The 24,591-nt window shown below is 39.3% G+C and overlaps 1 protein-coding gene across 9 annotated transcripts in view; it reads right to left on the bottom strand.

The window, feature by feature from the left end:
• Window positions 1–24,591, bottom strand: part of LOC131235008 (histone-lysine N-methyltransferase ASHH1) — a 147,221-nt gene that overhangs the window by 20,268 nt on the left and 102,362 nt on the right. For 7 of the 9 annotated variants that reach the window (XM_058232064.1, XM_058232067.1, XM_058232065.1 and 4 more), the window contains one exon: window positions 22,338–22,827. In XM_058232064.1, coding sequence (XP_058088047.1) covers window positions 22,338–22,827 — 490 coding nt within the window. Of the gene's footprint in view, window positions 1–19,816; window positions 19,888–22,337; window positions 22,828–24,591 lie in introns of all 9 variants that reach the window. The other 2 variants (XM_058232069.1, XM_058232070.1) reach the window with 1 other exon arrangement.

Genomic DNA, 24,591 nt, shown 5'->3' with positions numbered 1-24,591 from the left:
TACAAACCTAACCACGTATTGTCAGAAAAAATCAGTATAAAATAAATATATAAAAATTGTAACCAATCAATAGATTGGCCAACATTCATTAATAATAGATAAGTTTTTTCACATAAATTAAAAATGGAAAACACATTTTCCAATATAAAAATGAAAAAATTAGGATTCCACCAATGTCCCCCATTTTAAACATAAATCGATTTTTTTTTTTTGTCACAACTCCACGTCAATGCATGATCATGCATGGACATGAATTTCCATTGCAATCCATGCCAACATTTGAAGAAAAATGATGAAGTTTTTTTTTAATGTATTTTTCATCACCTTTGAGTTTTAGACTGTCTTCATTTCGAATTGAGATTTCTCCCCAAATCCAAACTTTAGTTCAATAAAAACCAAGAGTGATCTAAATAATGTAAGGAACAAAATTTCAAAAAAAAAAAAAAAAAGAAGAAGAAGAAGAAGAAGAAGAAGATATTTTGGGTTTTTGAAATTTTTCACAAAATTTTGTCAACTTTCACCTATTTACTTATGTTTCAAAGTATCAAGAATATCGTTGTTGTTGAGGATAATATCAATAATATCATTGATATTAGGGAATTTTATAAGGGATTCTTCTCAAATTATCGTTGATATCGATAATATAGCCAAATATATATGATATTATCAAAAATATTGACAGTATTTGAAAATTTTAAACTACCAACAATTTTGGTATTGTTGACCTGGCGATACCGATAATATCATTGATATGATCGATTATATCATCAATATTTGGAACATTGCTAACAACAACGCTTGGGTTCTCAAAAAAAAAAAAAATCCCTTTTTTGTCAAATCTTCCACTTGTATTCCATTTCTTAGATTCATAAATGATATGAATTGATTTTGAATATAATTGCATCACTTTTATTAGACGACACATGGTTTAGGATATTATAATAAGGAACTTATTATGTGCACTTGTTTTTTGTGATATTTTGATTTCTAAGTGTGTAATGATGTTTTTTAAACATCCCCTAAAGTTCTATTGAAAAATTCGACGAATTTCCCAATGTTTCCCAAAAGCAAAAAACATTACGTGATACATCCAATATTTCCCATGTGATAATAGACATGTTTCCCTATCCCTGAGGTATGATACATCTGTTGATATCAATATCGAAAAAATTTCATTGCAACTAACATCAGCATCCACTAATGTTATTCCAAGGTTCTAAATATTGGTTGCATAACAACCGATATATGCTAGCATCATATTTGTATTGGCCATGGCCGATGTGGGATATGGTGTAGAAGGGTCAAATTAAAAAAGGTGCCTCTATTAGTTGATATGGGTCGTGTTAGTGCTAATATGCATTGTGTGTATTATTTATGGGCCAAGATGCTTTAAAATCATGTTATTTATTTATTTATTTTTCTCATTTTTCTCTCATTCCTCCTCTACGTTTCAACACTAGAGAAAACTTAGAACCTAACTTTGACTACTTTTAGGTTGATTTTGGAGAGAAAATCACAAGATTAAGGGGATACGAGAAATCAAAGCGGAGATTGGAACTCAATTAATGGTTGTGTTTATAATGATAGTATATTAATTAGAGTGATGCATATTGAAAAATAAATTTCACTTTTTCTGCTTAGCATATATTGTATACATTATGAGGGCGCTAGTCATAAACTCCCACTGGCAACCCCTCTTGCCATGGTCTTGTGTTAAGTTACTACTATGATAAATTTTATCAGAATCATGGAAGAGGAATCATGTAACCAACCCTAATTAATTGGTATAAGGCTTAGATGATGATGCTGATGATGATATAATTTATTGGAATGACATATATTTTAATAACAGATAATCTATGGCAAATGGTGATTCATGTGATGTTTGATTAAAATATGTAATAGAACTATTACAATAGAAACTAAAATTTGAATATCAACCAATGAATTTTTAACATCCATATGACACCAAATTTAGGGATCAATGACTAAAAAACTCGGCTTGCAGCAGGTCAAGCACAAACAACATTTTTACCACAGAAAGGTCTGATACACCATTGAATACATGTCAAAAACACAAATAAACAGTAGCTTCTACTAGAGTTTTATATATATATATATATATATATATATATATATATATAGATGTGGGAAAAGGTTCTACACAGTCCAGCTCATGGGAACTCCCCGTGAGGTTGAGTTGTGTGGGCCCCACCATGATGCATGTCGAACATCAACACCATGCATTTAATGGGTCCCCTTTAAATTATGGGATATCCCAAAAATCAATGCTATACAGAACTCAGTTGGGCCATACCATCTAAAATCATGTGAAGACATGCCTAAAACATATAAAAGCACTTGGTGGGGCCCACCTGAAATTTGGATGTGTCTAAAACTTAGTCTGATCCCTCATCCAAGTGGGACACACATAATGGATGGACTGGATTTGTGAACTACATCTCAGTGGGCCCAAAAAATGATTCTGAATATTTTAATGGAGGGTAATCCCTCTCAACTTTTGTATGTGGTGTGGCCACACAAGTCACAGATTGACTTTACACCATGGAATGGTGCATCTAACTGATGGGTTGATGTTTGACACGCATCATGGTGGGGCCCACATAGCTCAACCTCATGGGGAGTTCCCATGAGCTCGACCGCATAGAACCTTTTCCTATCCACACACACACACACACACACACACACACACACATTGTTTGAATTATCTCCGATATTATCATTATCTCTAGCTTGGCGATACCGATAACATCAGTAGTATTAGAAATTCCAGACATTAGCAATGTATTGCTAAGTATCGCCAACGTATCAATATCACTAATATTTTCAATTGTGTAAATTCCAAGCGTTGCTTGTATTGCCAATGTATCGATATCGCCAATATTTTCGACTGTGTAATGACACTTGTCTCGATGATATTTCAATAATATCACCAATGTAGATATATCACAAAAAGTTTTTTTGTATTAAAAAAAGTTCTATTTCAATTTTTTAAAGCACATTGTTGTATGTTGTTTTCAATTTGTCGTTGATAATATTGAGATATTATATTGATAATATCTCAATATTATCGTTATCGTAACATGCTCAATATCAAGACCACAATATTTTGTTTCCTTTCCAATTGTGGACGATTTCTTGGAAAAATATTGTGAGTAGTTGATATTTTGCAATATCAATGGATGATTGGTTGGTTAGATGGGATCTATGGGATGGTAAAACCGTTTCTTACGACAACACATGCTTTTAAGCCCCCCATTAAATGGAAACATATCGTGTATACATTCTTTTTGCATTTTTTTTTTTAAAATTTCTAAATATGCAAATATGTGTATTTTAGCATCTTTTGAAATTTCACTGAAAATTCTAATATTTTCCCATGTTTTCCCGCATTTCCGGTTATCAGCAATATCAATATTGTTTCCGTATCCCTGGCTAGCGAAACTTGTAGCGATACCAATACTTCGAACACTATATATATATATATATATATATATATTAATTTCCACATTTTTTGGCAGAATTTTTATTTTATTTATTTTTGTCAATCCCGTTTGATGCATGTTCTGCATTAATGTCAGCTGCCCCAGCTATAGTCGGAGCAGTGGAGAATGCAATCATGGCCTCATCTGTCAATGCATGTTTCGCATTAATGTCAGCCACCCAGACTGTCGTATCCTGATCAACCTCCCTTTTGACGATTCCTCCTCAGCAAGTTATTCAATCATTACTTGTTTGCCTTTGTTGAATGGGCCAGCCCTACCCATATGCACTCTTCTAGAGGGGTAGGAGAGATGCCTCATTGGCTCTGTTGCATTTGAGGGGGACAAGATTGTGTCTGTGAGCGAGTCAAGGGAGATGAAAAGCTCTGCCCTACTGACCTCATCGAAGGGGATACAACCGAAGGGTCTGGCCTACCTTAAGTATCTACCACAGTCCCCCTAGTAGGGGTATAAAGAGCAGTTGCCAACATTTGTGGAGCTGGGTCACTACCCTTTTTCTGGTGGGCTTGGGGTTGTAGTTACGGCAAATTGTTCTCCTAGCCTTCTTAATTCCTCTAAGGGAATGCCATATGTAATCTAGCCCTCCAAAGTGTTGGCAAGTTTTACTTCACGAATAGGCTCCTCTAGAGAAATCTTTGGGCAAACCTGACCGGGGGCAGGAGTATGATCTTTCTCCATGACATAGCCAACTCCCTGCTCAGGCCTATAATTCCTCAATCTCGGCGGAGCAATCCAAACGGGATAGTTCACCGAATGACAATGGCGTATCAGGAAGGATTGGTGAGAACCCACCATCGCATCCAACAATAGGAGGCTTGGACTGAGTGCTGGTAACCTAGAAACACAAAGCGCCACCCCGTGCGCACGATCAGAAGTTGCTTCCATATCAACACCCAGTTGTATGGTCTGATGCCGTAATTCATGATTCTAGTGACAACGTTGCAGTCCTCTGCGATCGTCTGATTGTAGCCAAATTGGCAGGCGAACCTACTAGGATAGTAGGGTTCATGCCAGAACTCACTACCGACCCTCAAAGGGAGGTTGTTGGATCGGATGCATATGAAGAAGATGCACTCGCTTGGGGAAAGAGAGTTGTCGTCAATAGCCTTTGTCTTCGGGAACATTGGAGATGGGGAACTGAAAGAAAGAGATGGATTATGTTCTCTTAATCTTGTCCACTAACTAGTCATACGTCTTCTTGATCATTTTCTGCCTTTGATAATGCCAGAGTGGAAGGCAATCTGGGTTCATGTACACCTCTGGTTCGTCGTAAGTCCAGGACAAGTATACAGCGAGCCACCCTGCAAAGTAATGCTAGGGTGTATAGGCTGAAGACGCTCCAATTGCTAGGCTCTTGCAGTGTGTAGCTACATCACCGAAGGCACGGTACAACAAGCAGAGGACTAGAGGAGCCAGGGAGTACTTTCTGCCATCTATCATCGCTCTTGCGACCACAAATAAAGTTGGTCGGATGGAGTTTGCCCATTTCGAGCTGGAGAGCACCACTAGACTGAGCCAATAGGCTAGAAAAGCAGCCAGCTCGCTGGAAGTGTTGTACTCCACATGACCCTTGATTTTCCGCCTATGGTCGTCAAGTTCTTGCGTGTGCTTTCCCGCAAAGCTGTAAGGCCAAAAGAAGTAATATAGTTATCAAAGAGATAATAAATAAGTATACAAAAGATCTAACCGGAGCGGAGAAAGAGGGCGTACCGCAAATCTCTAGTGAAATGAGGGAGCTAGATGAGATGTGGGACTTTATGGATGTCGGGAAACTTCGCTATTTCTTTAAAGAGTTCGATGGTGGTTTTCGAGACTTTTGGTTGGCGGTTGGTGGGAGAAAAGTGTGTAAACTCCTCGTTCATAGGCACGTACTCGTTGAAGAAATGGCCTATTATTGGGAGACTCACCATCCTATGTAGGTCCCACAAGGTGATACTAACTTCACCCAAGGGCAGGTGAAAGAAGTTGGTAGTCGAGCAACAATAGTTGAGCAAGCCCTTGAAAACAGTCACATGCTTGCAAAAATAATCAGATGTGACCTTGCTCACATTTAGGAGGTCTATCTTGATGAGGACGTCTGAGTGCTTCTTGATTATGGCTTTGGCCCATGCGTTGTAGTTGCGGGAAGACAAAAAGCCACGGGTCCTGAACTCCTCCGTTCCCCATAGAGATAAAGGGTAGTTGCGTGGTGTGCAAAAGGGGTCTGTTATGCGGTTGTGCAATAGAATGGCAGAATGTAGGGAAGGAGTTGGAAGCAAAGTGAGTTGAGTGAAAGAGAGCTTGACTTATATAGATAGCAAGACTGAATGAGCTATCGCGTGGACCTGATTGCATAACAGTTTGCGCGGTTGCGTAACAAGTGAAATAAGGACTTTTGTCTGGACAAGGGTTCGATCCCTTTTTCCTTTCACAACAAAATCAAAGGAGGATCGAGGGGGCATCTGTTTGAGCACAAAAAAAAGAGAAGAGGATTTGCACAAGATTGCCCTATTGCTATGCAACTGAAAGAGGATTGTTGGATGACTGGCAAAGGGCAGCTTGTCTAGACTCGCACGACAGCCCACTGCGCGACTGCGCAGCAGGGATATGTTGTGCGAACGTGCAATAGCTCTTAGTTGCGCGGATTGGATAGTTCACATGTGTGGAGGCCTATAAATACCCCTTCTTCCTCTCATTTGACACACTAGAGAGAAAAGAGCATCAGAGAGATTAGAGGAATACTCAGGAGTCTTCAGAGCTAAGAGTTGTTGTATTCAGGTATCTCACAGGATGCAGCACGGGAGGAAAGAAGGAGATTCAAGTATGCAGAGAAAGGCCTTTTAACACACGACCACACAACAGGGGTCCCTGGTGGTCCATATGTTATGCGATTTGCAAATTCATCAGGAATTCGTTCTTTCATGGGCATGCCTCGAGCACATAGGCGTGAAGCAAGGGTTTCGAATCCGCACTACTCTTCTATCATTGCGACGGACGCTATACATGCTGAAATGCTGTCGAAATTATTATTGAGCTATTTTGAATTACGCCAATTGTGTACTTTGTTTCAGAATCAAGGGCAATGTGAGGGGTATAATAAGAATTCAGATTAATGAAATAAAATGATGATGATAGTTCATTGATTTTCCTTTTGTTATTATTGAATGTGGATATTTCAATCTCTAACCCATGTTTCTGATCGAAACAAACACCACCTTCCAATCCTTATACTGAGGATCCATCCTGAGGATGCGGTCGAAAGCAGCTGGAGACTTCAGATTAAAAAGGAACAGGGCATCTCTGATGGGCTTCACACCGAAATTGCCAACCATAATGAGGCAATGATTATGGAGCCACCATTGGATGTCCAACAAGATGACCTCTTCCTAGGTATAAAGTACTAGACAATTGGAATAGAAGGTGGCAGCTACCCGAACCATGGAATAGTCGGCCGAGATTTTGGGACCAACAGGGGAAGAAATGACTTGAACCTCGATAAACTTCACCCTCTTCGAAGGAGGTAGAGACTGAAAACTAGATCCTTTAATGACCTAAGAGAAGGATCACCCATCCATTATATTTCGAGAGTCTGATCAAGGAGGGTCGATGTGGTCAGCTGAATTGGTTTTTGGGTGGAGTGACTATAGAAGCTGAAAGCAGCAGTTGCAGGCTTTTTAAGAGAGAGCTTTCTTCTCATATCCAAAAGGATAGCATGGACTCGAGCGACTGGCAACAGCGGAGGACACAACTTTCAGACGAAGTCTTTGGATCAACATATTTAATAAATAGAAAAAGATTGGTTACTCTCTCCTGCTCCTGACAGTATTTATCGATCAGACTCTCGATAGTGAATGAGGAGAAGAACCCCCCTTACGGGGTTTATGAATGTGATTCAAAAGATGCGTTGTTTAAAGCTCTCTTTCTATCAATTTGATTTTCTTCAACGATGCTAGTGGGAAGACGGGGGGGGGGGTGGGTACCCATTCCGATTAATGCATAGGGCCAAATTTTCCGAATTGCACTGAGATTTTCTAACCATTTCTAACCATTGAAACTGGCACCATGAAGCTGAGCAATGGTTGTGGTTGCTGCTTCTTTTGATTCTAGTTTGACAAACGCTAAACCCCTTTCATCTCTCGACCCACGCTTCCTAGGAACAACAATCTCCAACATCTTTCCAATTTTGCCAAATACACGTGACATCATATATTCATCCCAATCCTTTGGGAAATTGGATACAAAGAGAAAAGGGAAGCTTGCAAACTTGGAAACCGGTGGCTTTCTCACTGAAGGGGACTATGGTCCATCCGTCGTTAGACTACTCCAACTGAAGTGGAGAGCCTTTTCCTAGGATACCCCTATGCTCTCCCTGTAAATGGAGAGAGAAGATTCTCCCGTCAGCTCTGCAATTATTGGTTGATGTTTCAAAGAAGGTACGAGGTTGGGCTGGCCGCATACTAGGAGACAAGCTTCTTGGATACAACATATATTCCATACGCCATTGACTCTGATTTTCTTTGTCACGTTTTGAACAATCGTACCATCACCATGACGTCCTTCAAGGAGGATCTTATCGCCAGAATGGATTTGCTGCTCCGCTTCAAGCCATCGATCTCGCTCAATCCGTGGACCAACCGGCTCATCAAGATGCGATTGTATGCGCTATTGAAGATGCAGCAGTATCAGACGATTTGAGCATCCCATTTCCTTACCACATCTTTCTGTACTGTAGATCGGTTTCTCACATGAAGATCTATGAATCTTTGAGTATCCTTTCTCCAAGTTCTCCTCTTCTTTATTGGATCTCCTCATCGTTACCTCGCCTTGTTGTCTGATACGACACATCTTTGCCACCTAAAATCTGAGCACAAATCGGTTCATACTTACATGTAAACCCAGATAAGAACTTGGCCACTCGGAACTCTTCATGTTTTTTTTTTTTTTGAGCGACCAACATTTTATTGAAACCCCCACAAAAAGTGAGAAAAGAATACAAAAGTCAACAAAATCAAAAGAGAGCAAAAAGACTAAAAGCCAAATCTGCATTTATAGATCCAACCCAACCTATAATTGATTTTACTGATAACAACCTCCATGTCAATGCTCTCTTTCCGAAAACACTACCCATTTCAAGCTCCCCACACAACCCAAAACACGTACATTAAAATCAGCCTCCACTTAGCCATTTCAACTTTTCCAACTCCTCCCCCATGCCAAGCCTAAAGGAAATCTTCCACTGCTTTGAAAAATAACCCAATTGGTCTTAAGCAAACCGAAGAAATGCCCGCACATTCTTTGCACAAAGGGGTAATGGATGAAGAAGTGATCTATCAATTCTGCATCTTCCATACACATGGTACAAATATTTGGAAGAATTAGAGGTCTTCTTTGAAGATTATCAATGGTGAGGAGCCTTCTTTCAACCTACCAACAGAACGAAGGCTACCACTCTTTTGGGGGGGGGGGGGGGGGTGTGGGGCAAGAGAAGACGGGCATGTCTTTTCCAAAAGCTCAAGAAGACCTGAAAACTTAACAATTTCTTCATCCGTCATATTTCTTTGGCAAGGACTTCAAACAACAACACCCCCACACCAATTGAAACAAACAACATCGAAATGAACCCATCAGGAGCAAGGGAAGCCACTCTTGGGAAAATATCTTGAAGTGCCCTGTCATTGCACCATATGTCCACCCAAAACCAAATATGGAGACCATTCCCAAGCACAAAAGAAACCCCTCTATGAACCAAATATTATGTTGAATCAATTTCCCTCCACACACCAGAAGCTCTATATAAAGATGATCTCTTCACAAACCACTCACCCACCTGCATTCCATACTTGCAAGCTATGATCTCCCTCCAGAATCTACCTGCTTCTGTACCAAACCTCTAAACTTTTAACAATAGGCTTGTAAACCTCCTCCCATTTGAGGAGATGGAATTTTCTAGAATCCGAAGCTCCTTTCCAAAAGAAATCTCTTCTTAATCTTTCAAGCCAGTCCAAGACTGATTTAGGGCATTTGAAGAGAGACAAAGTAGACTGGCATATTAGAGAAAGTTGCCTTAAAGAGGGTCAATCTGCTACCCAGAGACAAGTACTTGCATTTATAACTTGCCAACTTTCTCTCAATGCTTTCGATAATTTTGTCCCAAAGATGAAGAGCCAACTTCCCAACATTTCTGATTCGGAGACATTAATTTTCAAATTCAACACAACTTTGAAACAAACTAGAACTTTGCGCAAATTATCAACCGAATTGCATACTAGATTTGGATGTGACTTCTTTGAGGCCCGTCGGCAGATGCTTTAAACCCATTGAATAATCCATTTTCTTCCCCTTCATGAAGCATCATACTGAGGGCTTCTTCGATCACAACAAACAAGGGGACAATGGATGTCCTTGTTAGAGGCCTCAAAACGCCCCGAAAAACCCTTTCGGCAAACCATTCACCAAAATAGAACAATGAGCTGATTACAGACATTCCTTGATCCACCCTCTCCAGTTCTCTCCACATCCCAACCTAGAAAATCCCAATCCACATGTTCGTAAGCCTTTTCAATATCCAACTTACACACTAACCCCCTCTTCCCCTCCCCGTGTCTTGAATCAATACATCCATGTGCTATAAGTGCCAAATCGAAAATTTGTGTTCCTACAATGAACACACCCTGATTGTAAAAAATGAGCTTTGAAAAAACCTTTCTGAACTTGTTAACAAGAATCTTGGCCAGATTTTTATAAGGACCCACTAAAAAGTTGATCGGTGTAAAATTCTTACGATGATTCACTCCCTCCACCTAAGGGATTAAAGCAATGAAAGTAGCCCTGAGCTCTCTAGATAGGCGGCTCTACTACGAAAAGTCCGCTATGAAGTCCAAAAACTCCATCTTAACCACTTGCTAGAATTTTTGAAAGAATAACAATAGGAAGCCATCTGGACTCGAGGCCTTCTTCCTGCACGAAGAAAATAAAGTTTCTTTTACCTCATCCTCTGAAATCAGACTTTCAAGAAATGAAGCATTTTCACTTGAAAACTTAGAGAACTCGAAAGATCTATCCGCGATCTATTCCATCGGTCAGCTAATAACAGGTTATCATAAAATTTAACTATAAAATCACAAATTCGATTCTTATCAGAAGATTTGGACCCATCCACCACCATGTTAGATATCTTATTTCCAAGCATACGAGCACTTACGATACTGTGAAAATATTTAGTGTTCTTATCCCCCTCTTTTAACCAAACCACTCTCGATCTCTGCTGCCATTTGACCTCTTCTTCTCTATCGGTTTGCCACAAACGATTGAAGATCTGCCCTCTTTGCCCTACCTTCAGCCGACAAATTACCATCTTCCTCTAAGAGATCTAGATAATGAATTTCATTTGCCAATTTGTCATATTCTGCATCCTTGGCCCCCAAAACCTTCCACAATTTTGTTTTATCTTCCAACATCTTGAGCTTTCTACTTAGCCTAAACCCAGCGTATCCTTCAACAGAAAAAGATGTCCACCATTCAACAACCAACTGCTCAAAACAAACTATTTCCAGCCAAGAGAATTCAAATATGAAGGGTCTAGGGCCCCAAATATCACCATCTATTTCAAGCATAATGGGATGATGATATGCCACTTCTCTTAGTAAACCACACTAACAGACATGGAAACTTTTCTAACAAGTCTGCTGCCACCAAGAATCTGCCCAACCAAGACAGACAGGCGTTAGCTTGCCCATTTGACCAAGTGTACCTGGCCCCAACCAGGGGAAGATCAACCATCTCATGCTGATTCACCTAGACAATGAAATTCCTCATACACAGAGTCATGCAATCTTCGGAAGATTTTTCGTAAGAAAACTGCATGAAGAAATTTCACAAAATAGAATAGAGAGAGAGAGAGAGAGAGAGAGAGAGAGATCCAAAGAAATAGTTGAGACCTTGCAACCCAATCCTCGAACGTTCCAAGAGAGAATAATCATTGGAGACCAGCTTTACCTGAACACACTCTCTTCCCCCCACTTGCTTTGCCCGCTACATTGTAGTTAATAGAACATGTGAGACTAAGTAACTCTCTTCATTGCTTAGGATTCTTTTTGGGCCTTATTGCTTGCATTTCCTGATGACATAGAGCACCTTTAGATCGAACAAAATGGAAAAATTCTACTACATCTTCATCACTGACTCTAAAAGATAGGCCCACCAAACCCCCAACTCTCTTGAGGATGTCTTTGGCCCAATGAAATTGCTCATCAGAGATGGCTTCTTCATAATTGATGAGATGGGAGGGATCATCTACCGTGCCATTGATGAGGCGAGGTCTCTGTCTTGAATAATGAAACATTTTCTCAACACGGGTAACTATCATCACTTCTTTTAGGGTAGAGGAGCTTGAGCAATACCTAGTGCAACCGACCATGAAGCGGTTTGGGTCTCGTAATTCCAGTGGCAGGGTTGCTCCTCAGGGAACCAAACCTAACCTTGGGAGCCAGACCAAAGCCTCAACTAGTGCTCCTACCTATAATAGAAATGTTAAAGGTAAGGGCCTAGTCAGCACTAGTTTGAAGGGAAGTGAGAACATGCAGTGTTTCCGTTGCAATGGTTATGGTCACCTCCTAAAGGAATGCCCAAACAAAGAAAGAGGTAAAGCTCTTATGATATATGAAGTAGGTGAGGATGACGAGGACAATTGCGATGTAGAGGAACATAAGCTTGATATTGGTGCTAGTGATGAGGAGTTTAATGATCAGGGAGACCCACACTCTCGCAGTAGTCAAATGCGCCTTTGCCCAATCTAAAGAAAATGATGATTGGCGCAGGAACATGATCTTTTACACTTATACCGAGTGTGGAGAAAAGAATTGTAAAGTGATCGTGGATAGTGGCAGTTGTGCCAATGTGGTCTCTACTAGCAGTGTGAGTTGATTGGGCTTGAAAGCCGAGTCTCACCCTCAACTCTATAGAGCGTCGTGGGTTGATGAGTCCTCCATTCCGGTCTCACAACGATGTTGTATTCCCATCTAGTTTGGGTCGTATAGGGATTCGTTGTGGTCGCTAGAATATTTGTACATTCATGTTTAACGGCAATAAAATTAGATTTAAGTCCTCTTCAATGTTTGAAATATCGGTATCGCATTATGTATTGCATCTTTGGGATACAGATATGTATTAGTTATCGCATGGGATATATTGTTTGTATCCGGTAATTTATCGCACTTTTTGGGAAACATGGGGAAACATTGGGGAAATGGTTGAATTTTTTAATGGAACTTCAAGGATTGTTAAAAAAGACCTTTATATACACTTTTAAATCATAATATCCTAAAAAAGAGGTTTCTTTTATATAGGGTCCTAAGCTATGCGCTGTTTAACAGATCTAATGCAACTATATTTAAATTGAATGCATAACATTTAGATTTTATGTAATCATTTCATCAAACACTCCTAAATACTTGGAAATTAGTCTCAATTGACAATTTGTTGAAGTAAAATTTCTAAAAAAAATATTTTAATAATTTATAATTAAAAAACGATTTTTATTTTCCGAAAATTGACAAGGACCTAACAAATCAATAGACCAGCCCTCATACATGCTTGATTTCATGTTTGGAGTGCAAACATTGCAAGCAATTTGGGAAAAATTGGGAACATTTTGAAAATTCCCCAGTCTTTCCCAAATTAGACCACCTACACTCAAATTTCGAAATTAGAGTGTATGTGATGATCATTTCATAAAATACTCCTAAATATTTAGAAATTAGTCTCAATTAATAGCTGGTTGAAGGAAAATTTTGGGAAAAAAATATAGAGAACATGAAGAACCAATGGATATTGAAATCAAAATTTTAACTCCATGATTTTTCATGCAAAACATGAAGAACCAATGGATTTATAACCATTTGACACTGACTTAACATAATTTCAATAAAAAAAGATCAGAAATTGAAAATGCTCACTAGATTGAACTGTGAGATATACGACACTACATGTGCATTTCGTATCGCACAGGTGGGATACAAGATATATCGTGGGATATATCGGCCGACATCGTCGATATTTTAAACATTGGTACTCTTCCACCTAAGAGCATACCGAGAAAGAAGGAGATCACCAAGTAGGGTGATCTTGGAACTTCAAGAAAGCCCAAACCTAAGTCTCTTCATATCATTAATGCAAAAGAATTTGAAAGAGAGACTAGGAAGGATTCAGAGGTGTATGCCCTCGTGACTAGAGGGGCTACCCCCTAGGTTGGTATAGGGTTACCTAGTGTGGTGATTTTGGTGATGAATGAGTTCATTGACGTCTTTCCTGACGACCTCCTGGATGAGCTTCCGCCTATGAATGACATCTAGCATGCCATTGATCTTGTCCTTGGGCTGACTCTCTCAAACCTTCCTCATTACAGAACAAACCCCACGGAGAATTCGGAACTCAAGAAGCAAGTTGATGAGCTTCTTAGGAAATGGTTCATTCAGGAAAGCATGAGTCCATGTGCCGTGCCTGCCCTTTTGACGCCCAAGACGGATGGCATGTGATGTATGTGTGTGGATAGCAGGACCATCAATAAGATTACCGTTAAGTACCGGTTTCCTATACCGCGTCTTGATGATATGTTGGACATGATGGCCAATGACACAATTTTCTCTAAAATAGACCTCAAGAGTGGGTATCACTAGATCCATATTCGCCCAGGTGACGAGTGAAAACAGCCTTCAAGACGAAGGATGGGCTGTACGAGTGTCGATTCATGCCTTTTAGGCTGACTAATGCCCCAAGTACATTTATGCAGGTTGTGACCTAGGTGTTGAGACCCTTCATGGGGAAGTTCCTACTTGTGCACTTTGACGACATCTTTATTTATAGCATGACTAAAGAACAACACCTCCACCATCTGAGGCAAGTGTGTGAGATCCTTAGGGCAAAGAAGTTATATGCCAACCTCAAGAAGTGCTTGTTTTTATCTAATAGTGTCATCTTCTTTTAGGTTTTACCGTGTCATCTGAGGGCATGTATGCAGATCCCAAGAAAATCAAGGCCATAGTCAGTTGGTCTGAGCCATGTAATATTCATGAGGTGCGTAACTTCCACGGCTTGGCCACCTTTTACAGACGGTTCATTAGAGGATTTAGTTCCATCATGGCTCCCATTACCGATTGCATTAAAAAACGAGAGTTCCAATGGACTAAAGCAGCCTCTAGGGCGCTCAAGGAGATTAAGGTCATGATGACTGAAGCTCTTGTCATGCGACTTCCAAATTTTTCCAAGCCTTTTTAGCTCACTTATGATGCATCTGGTGTAAGTATAGGTGGAGTGCTTAGTTAGGAAGAGCACCCTGTCGCTTTCTTTAGCGAAAAACTAAATGAAGCGAAACAAAAGTATTCTACCTATGACAAGGAATTTTATGTGGTAGTGAGTCCTTGCGCCATTGGTGACATTATCTGTTACTGCAGGAGTTTGTCTTATTTTCCGACCATGAGGCTTTGCGCTATCTCAACTCGCAAAAGAAGTTGAACCCGAGGTATGCCAAGTGAGTCCAATTTCTCCAAGAGTACACTTTTGTGTTGAGCACAAGGCCTAGGTTGAGAATAAACATGCCGATGCATTGAGTTGTATGGTTGCGTTAATCCACTCCATGAGCGTTAAAGTCATTGGGTTTGAGCATTTAAAGGAAGATTATCCTAGTTACCTAGCGTTTGGAGAGGTGTATGTATCGTTGTTAGATGGTTAGTCTAAGGGTAGTAGTGAGTTTGTCCTGGTCAGTGAGTTTTTATTTAGAGGTGATAGATTGTGTATACCTTGTACGTCCCTCCGTGACTTTCTTGTCTAAGAGCTTTAAGCTGGAGGGATAACTGGTCATTTTGGGCGTGACAAGACAATCGCCCTTGTAGAGGAGCACTTTTATTGACCAAATCACAAGTGAGACGTGGCTAACATTATAGGGCGATGTAAACTTGTCAGTTGGCAAAGCAGAGGAAGTAGAACACCAGCTTATATATAGTACCCCACGCCCCATGGGTTGATATTTGCATGGTTTTCATGCTTGGGCTCCCTAAGAGGATTAAAAAGCACGATTCCATTTTTTGTGGATGAGGACCGTTTTACGAAAAGGGCTCACTTTCTCCCATGTTCTAAAATGTTTAAGGCCACTAACATGGCAAAGATATTCTTTAAGGAGATAGTCTACATGGTTTGCTGAAGACCATTATGTCAGATCGAGATGTGCAGTTTAAGAGTTACTTTTGGAAAATGGAGTTTGTCAATTGAAGCTTAGGGAATCTCCTACAATGTCTAATGAGAGACCATATTAGGACCTGGGATGCGGTTTTTCCCATAGCTGGGTTTGCATACAACAATTCCATTAATAGGTTCACGGGAATGAATCCATTTGAGATAGTATTTGGGTACAAGCCTAGAGCGCCTATAGATCTCATACCCATGTCTGTTTCACATAGGCCATCTGAATTCACAGACGCACTTGCACGGCATATTCATGATTTGTATATTGAGATCAAGAAGCGCATTAATGCTAGTAATCGACATTATAAAATCTCTGCAGATTCACATCGTAGGTTTAAGGAGTTTTAGCTGGGTGACTACGTCATGGTCCGCATTAGGCTCGAACGATTCCCACTGGGAACTATGAGGAAATTGCATGCCCATAGTGCAGGTCCAAATAAAATTTTGACAAGAATGGGCCCTAACGCGTATGTGGTGGATCTTCCATCTAACATGGGAATTAGTACAACATTCAACGTGGAGGACCTTGTGCCTTATGATGGACCCACATATATATCTTCTAGCCCTCCTACATACCTTTCTCCTATCCTGGATGATGGTGTCCCTGACCCTGTCCCTAGCCCATGGCCTTTACCAGACTTTACTTCCCACCCATTACCTTCTCTTCCATTGCTACCTGGTTGGAAAGAAGTGATCGAGGATGTTTTAGACCACCAAGCGGTCTCTACCCGCCATGGAGGATATCAGAAATACCTCGTGAAGTGGAAGAATATGTCAGAGTCGGACAATACTTGGATTACAGAGGCAGAGTTCCAGCGCATTGATCCTGACCTCCTCGAGCGTTACCACAACTTTATTTCGCCAATGACGAATTTTTCTCAGCCAAAGAGAATTGATGGGGACCTTAGAAGACCTACTCGGGTGTACCAGAGATAGAGATGACCACCCACATTAGCGCAACTTTCTTTGTGGATAAGAGACGAGTTCCGGATAGGGCCTGATGGGCCATTTTGAAGACCCCACATGCATTGGATGTGAATCTGGAAGACACCATGATGCATGTAGGCTGCTCAGGAGACCATTTTAGTCATAGGATTTTATTTCATGTTGATCTGACTGTTGAATCTTGTCGATCAGGCCATCAGGCCACTAGATTTTCCAGATATGGGCCCTTTAGACTCTGATCCTGCTTTCTTTATGTTTTTTTTTTATATACTATTTTTAGGATTTATTTGATGATTGAGATTGATAATAAATATTTTAGTTTTCTTATATTGGATGATGGGCCATTTCACTTGAGTGAGTGGCATAGTTGTAATTATTTCGAATTTTTAATTATAAAAGCATGGAGGGTGGAGGTCCAACCCTCGTGGTGTTATTGAAAAGAAAGAAAAAAGAGTGCTCGCTTGTGTGAAGGAATTTTCCTCTTTATGTTTTAAGGTTTGTGAGAAACCCTCCCTTCCAATTGAATTGTGGAAGGGTAGAAGCTTGTTTGGTGGTGGATTCTCCAAGGTACATCGTTCCTCTTTCTCTTCTTCAAAAGATAATTCTTCTTCTCATCTTCCTCTTTCCCCTTCCATCACAACCTTCTAGCCCATCAAAACCCCACTAAATTCTCCCTCTCTTTCTTCTCCTTTACAAAGACACGTGTGGGCCCCCATTTGGGGTTTTCCCCCTTTGATTTTCCTCCAAAACTCCCTAATCCATAGATCCTTTGAATCCCTAAAAATCTCATACCTAAATCTCCATCCATGAATAAAAAATCCTAATGAAAATCTGAATTTTTGTGAAACTTTCCCCAAACCAGAATTTTGCTTCATCTTTGTCTATCCACGTGGTTGTTGCACTACCCACGCTAGATTGGAAGTCCCTACTTTCAAGTGGGCCACTGTTGAATTATTTTATATTTTCATACACCATGTATGTGATAACCTAGGAACTTCGTGTTATAAATCTGAATTTTCGAATATATTATGTGATTATGTTTGATTTTACATGTTGATTGCTGAAATTAATGTGTAAATTGATCTCTCATCTTGCATCCTAGGGTAGTTTCCATCATCCTACAACACTATCTAGTGGTGATTGTTGATCATAAAGATTTCCAATCTAGTCAGCATCACTATATGTAACAAAAATAACAAAGGTGGCAAGAGCGAATGCAACATCCATGACAAACGGTGCCCTTCAAATAGCAAAGAGTTCATTGGACAACAGGAAACAACATAGAATGGATCTGATAATGTGGGAGTGCATTATAAAGTGCCTATGATCGACAATAATAAGAAAGATCAGGATACAAATCATCAGGGGGCAATGACAAAGGACCAGTCCAGCAAGTGCAGAGATAGGCTTAACATCTATCATTCTAAATATTAACAGAAGATGCAAAGCATTCACAATTGAGATAGAAATATGCCACGAGAACCATGAATAGCTTCCATACACAAAAGCAATGCAAAGGAGCAAGTCCTTCATGTCAAACTGAGAGGCAAGTTCAAGATGAAAGATACACAATCAAAGACTTCACACATGAGTATAATGTCGTATCAGTGGAATTGGTCAGAGAAGGATAAAGTCGATACACATAGATGAATCAGCCTAATTTCAAGAACCAAATTTGGAGGAATGTGCTAAAGTGGGTGAACCAAGCACGTGGAGCGTATTTGAATCCATAGATGGATTTCTACAGCCAACAAACAAAATTTGGTCAAGTGGTATCTTAAACCACGGTGGTCAATGACTTTGTTAGACAAGAAAACATGAAAAAGACATTTTTAACATCCAAATGTCTTATAGGCCAATTATGGGTGATGGCCAGGGAAAGAACAGTGTGAATGGTAACCAGTTTGACGACTGGTTTGAAAATTTATCAAAGTCACATACGACTAATTGATGCCCTAACAGCTAATCGAGCTTTTTGACGTTCAACAGAGCTTCCTGATCATGCCCTTTGCTTGATCGTAAGATCAATATTGTTCATACGGGAAGTGTTGGGAAATAACTACCATGGTTGATTATGAATAAAAGCATCATATTCTTCATCAATCACTTTATAAGACACTTGTTAAACAAGCTATGCTATGTGAGGAATTATTGCAGAACTAACTGGGAACGTGAATGAAATACAAAAGTTGCAGACAAGTGTGGGGAATGGGATTGCTAGAGTGCCCAACCAAGTGATTTCCCATGGTTTCGAGCACTAAGTCCACGGGTCAACCTTGGGCTTGGCCTGTTAGGCCTATAGGGCAATTGGTTTTGGCCTCTCACATGTATTAAATTTAGAACATAAAAGGTGAAAAAGACAAACATTCAATCTTTGTAACTAGGCATCAGGTAGAGCTCAACTAGTTGTGACCTGACTTGGCCCCAACCCCACCCACTGACAATCCCCCAGTGTAGAGATTACGACGTCCAGATGAACATGTGGGAGGTCATGAACAAAATTAAGAAAGAGGATATTCAAAGAAACATAGAAGTGTGAATTGAAGAAAGATGTTAGAGAGTCAATTAAGATGGTTTGGCCATGTGTTAAGAAAGCTAGAGATGGCCTTCACATCCATGGTAAGGAAGGGAACCAAAGTATTCCATTATAATAACGGTGGCTACAACAGACACCACCATTACTGTTAAGATATAAGCTGTAACAGCTGTAAAGGATTTTTCTTTTTCTTTATTTTTTTTCGTGAAAAAAGAAAACATATTTTGCTAGTTACGGGGCCATTACGGCCGTTATAGGACTTATGGTGCCATTATGGGCCGCTAGATATTGGACGGTTGTGATCTTACTATAATGAATAATTTCAAATCTCTACACCATCGCTGGTTGCATCTACGAATGCAATGGTCTGGATTTACTAATGGTAGGTCCGTTGAAGATAAATGGTGGGTCCCGCTGTGTCTAACATGTGTTAGCAGTCATCAATTTATTAGTTGGTTGGCAATGATATTGTGCCAAACCTCAATTTATTAGTTGGTTGGCAATAGTATAAGTTGATGGATGCCACCACGCATTGAAAGACCCCTCAAACAATGGCTCAATACACAAGTTAATTATATAAGGAAAAAAAATCACATACCAAATCCGAGAAGAAAAATTGACACCATTGACCCCTCCATTGGTAACTTCACTATAGCTCCATGCACATGCCTATTCACACCTCCATTCAATACATGATTAAAAAACGGAACGAGAAAGCTAGATTTCAACCCAGAAAAGGAAAGAAACTCTATTACACCTCCACACACACCCATTCCACCTTCATTAAATACAAGACTAAATTGAAACTCGAAAAAAAAAAAAAAAAAAAAAAAACTCCATCCAAGCCCATTGACATCTCCATGCACACACGTATTCTCCTCCATTCAATGCATGATTAAATTAAGAAAAACCCCCAAAGATATTTAAACATCAATTCGAAAATTAAAAACAAAAATCAAAACTCTATCCACACCTCCTTGTGGTCCATGCACACATCCATTCACGACTCTACTCAATACATGATTTAATTAGAAAAAAAAGAGGCACATATTCACAGGTTCAATAAAAAATGAACTCCACCCACACCTGCATTCAATAAAAAGGAAATTGAAACTCTGTCCCCACTAGCACTGACAACTCAATGCACACCGCACTTAGGGTTCCATGCAAGGTATTCTATATCGGTAACGGTGGCCACAACGATCACCACTGTTACCAATATGGGTATCAGCTGATACAGGGGGTGTAACGACTATTAAGACCCTCGTAATAACTGTTGGAAAAAAAAATTGCCCAAAAAATTCTGAAAAATATTTAGAAAATCCAGAACAATGTAAATATTCCAAATATGCAATCATTTTTTGCTTTGAACATGTTTATGGTAGCGTAATAGTCCACTCTTTGGTAAGAGAGTGTTGTCTTTGGTTGTTTGGTGAGTTTATGAACATGGTTATGTGTCTCTAATATTTACACATCACAATCAAGCATTAGAACTCAAAATCGAGAAACAAAAAGGCATAAATACCACTTATTCGATTTTTTGAAAAAAAATGGCCCTTGGAGCTTCTATTTGCCCAAATTGTTTCAATCTATGGTTTTAATCCTAAAAACTATGGTAGGAGTAGTCAAAATCTGCAGTAGAATAATTTAGGAAAGTTTTTGGAATGAGAAAAGTAGAAAAATGAGGAGAAAAATGGATTTAAATAGAAAAAAGTTGTTGTTTATTGACCATTACAGGGTAACAGTCCTTATGTTCTGTAATGGCCGTTACGGCCCTCATAACAGCCAATACAGTCCCAAAAAACCAACCGCCCCTGTTTCTCCCCTGTATCGTGTAATGGTTATGGTTGTTACCTATACGTATTGATCTTTGCGACTGTATCGTAACAAATACGGAACACCTTGGTTCCATGCACACCTACACTCAGATCACCTACACTCAAACCATTCACATCCATGATAATGAAAACAATACTTTAAAAAAAAAAAAAAACCAAAAAAAAAAACAAAAATAAATAATAAATAAACAAGATAACTTCTTCTATGAAGGAGAGAGGAAGGAAGATTTAAAGTACATCATGTACTTCCATTGTGCGAGAGGAATTTGATCATCACTTAAGTGGTGGAGCGAGGAAAGGAGGATTAAACAGCCACCTGTTTTTCATGGCTTTCTGTGGAGAATGATTTAACAGGTTTAAATCTGGAAAATGAAAATGGGCATTTTCCATGGGATAACATTGGTAGGGAAAATGATTTCCACATGCAATTTTGCTCCAAGACAGGAGAAGACATGGTTTCACAGACCATTCTCTTGTCCATAGTATTCATCATTCCCAAAAGGCCCCAAACAATTTTTGTTGAATGAGATGGTCGGAGTTACAGAGCGCTACTTGAATGAACTAAATACAAGATGACATGCACCTACATGGATATACAAAGACCTAGTAATAAATTTCAAATTTGAAACCCAATCAGAACCAATAAACTAGAGAAAAACCTAGGGAAGGAGAGTTATGCACACATTAACCAATATGCATGGACCAAACCATATCAAATTCATATGCACAACCAAAATAAAGCCTAATAGATGTCTCATTCCCATCACAAGCAACTACACCCAAAACCAGACAAATCAGTAAATGCCCAAATCGCTCTAAGATTCTGTAAACCCTTTGATATTCCAAAACTACATGAACCAAAACAAGAAATACCAAGAATCCCAGCACACACTTTGATAGCATAGTCCTTTTTTTTTTTTTTTTTCTTCTTTAAGGTAACACTACCAGGGATTGAATCCTGGATCACTCACACATGCTACACTGTCTCCACCAGCTCATCTAATGAGTGGGCGACATAACATCAACATTAACAAACCACAAGCAAACACACATTTTTAATAGAACCGAAAACCTTGAAGGCTTCAAACAGTTGTAAATCTACTTAGTTTTCTCCAATCTATGATATATCAAATGTTTGTTGCAAATTATGTTGTCCGGCAATCAAAATTTAAACCAACTTTGATAGCCAAGGGTTATGCACTGACACGTAAATGCTACAGTGAACTTCAAAAACATGAAACAACAATGAAAACTTAAACAGTTACAGGGAGTAGTTAGTACCTCATAAGCTAGAACCTCTTCTAGTGCTTCTTTTGATGCGAGTCGTTGACCAAAAAGTTTTGCATCAAACTGCTTTGGGGCATTATGTTTTGATCTTCCACTAGAGTAGTGTGGTGAGCTTTTCTTTGACAAAGGGCTTGTTTGTATGTAATAGTTCCGGCAAGCACTATTACTTCGGATACGAGATATCATTGCATTTTTATGTGAAAATTTATGAGCATCTTGTGAGCACATTTTTTTATCTTCATTAACTTCAGTTTTCGCCTCATCCATTACCACATCTTCCATCAGAATTGAATTGAGGGGTTCTACAACAATTGGATCCAGATGAGAACAATGCTCAGTTGCTAAACCATCATCCAATCTCATTAAATGATCGTGCTTTCCTTCAGCATCAGATAGAGTTTTTGAGAAGCTTGTGGTCTTGAGGAGCTTTGACGTTTGCTCATCCTCCTCGGAATCATAAAGAGGGACATTTTCAACTGAGTATCTGCCATTATTTGAGGTTTGGATATCATCATCATCATCTAAGGCTTATCAACTAATTGGGAAGGTACGGAAGCAGATATCTATGCAGGTAAACATAATAATGAAATTCAATAAATTAGTAGTTACCGATGTCTCTAACCAACAAAAGATGAATATATTGTTATTTGGATGAAAATAATAATAAGGAGAAAATCTACTTAATAGCCTTGTTGGGTGCCACCCATATTACATTTACTTTTAAATCTGCAACACCCTGCTGCATTTGTTTAAGTGAACTGCCATGTGTTCTCACACATATGCAAATGTGTGCCATGTGTTCTAGATCGGAGTGATCATCAGGAGAAGGGCCTTCCCTAGAATTATGGGGACATTGGCTCACTAGTTGGGCCAGCCTTGCCCGAATTCCCCATCATAGGTACATTTCTGACAGGCACTGATGCCACCTGTCAGCACCTGTAAAAAAACACATTAAACACGTTTTCCTGTGGGACCCAAACATGCCCTTGGGAGTCTTATGCTGTCTCTTGATTAATCACATGAAAGGTACAAACTTCATACTGTACAATGACTATCTTATTTTAGGGCTGATTATAAATTTTATTCAGTCAAATTAAAATAAAAAGATAAGGTTTCCAGGATGACTTCAGATTTTGAGGGAACTTTCCTGTCCTTGAGATATGGAATCCAAGAAAAAATAATAGAAGCAAAGTTGAAATTATACAATTCATATGCTCATAAAACTGTCAAAGTTTCTCCCAATTTTCCCCTAGTCTAAAGAAAACTTGGCCAGTTTCAGTTTAGCCTCATATTTCAATGGTAGGCAGTCTCTGTCTCGACATTGAGATCTCAAGTTCAAGCCCCAGCCTACCTTTAAAACACACAAACTTTAAACCCCCAACACCCCACCCCAAAAAAAAAAAAAAAAAAAAAAAAAAGGCCAATTGAACCCCATCCTAGGATAGAATATGATAAAATGTCAATCCAATCACGACCCAACAAATGGATGACAGAAAAATAGGATCGTAAAATGATAACGCCTGCCCATTGGGCTTTCAGTCCTTGCCCTGACATGAGACAAGCTCAGGCTTGACCATCAGATCTGCTGGCCAGGCTGGCCAAAAAATCCAAGCTTTATTGTTTATTGTGTCGGTCCCTTGTGGGTAATGGTTAGATGGGGCTGACCGGAAATACAGAAATAATATTGATATCGCCGATAACCAGGAATACGGGGAAACATCAGCGAAACATGAGGAACATGGTGGAATTTTTCAATGAAACTTCAGGAGATGCTAAAATACATATATTTGCATATTTAGGAATCAAAATTTTGAAAAAGAATGCATACATAACAAGTTTCCATTTAATGGGGAGCCTAAAAGCATGTGTTGTCGTAAGAAACCAGTCCAACCATCCCACTATCCATACAGCCATCCCATCTATCCATCCAACAATCAAACCTTCCCACCAAAAATCCATCGATATTTCAGAATACTGACTACACACAATATTTCGCCAAGAAATTGTTGACAATTGGAAAGGAAATGAAAGATTGTGATCTCAATATCGCTCATGTTATGATAACAATAATATTCCGATATGATCGATATTATCATCAACAATTTACACATTGTATACATGATACAACCACGCACCCATAAAAATTTTGAAATGGAAATTTTTTTAATAAACAGATTTTTGGTGATATCGATACATTGGCGATACAAGCGACACCTGAAATTTACAAAGTAAAAGATATTGGCGATAT

Source organism: Magnolia sinica, chromosome 19, assembly GCF_029962835.1.
Source record: "Magnolia sinica isolate HGM2019 chromosome 19, MsV1, whole genome shotgun sequence".
Lineage (NCBI taxonomy): Eukaryota > Viridiplantae > Streptophyta > Magnoliopsida > Magnoliales > Magnoliaceae > Magnolia > Magnolia sinica.
Note: the sequence above shows the minus strand (reverse complement) of the source record. Positions and strands in the feature narration are given on the sequence as shown.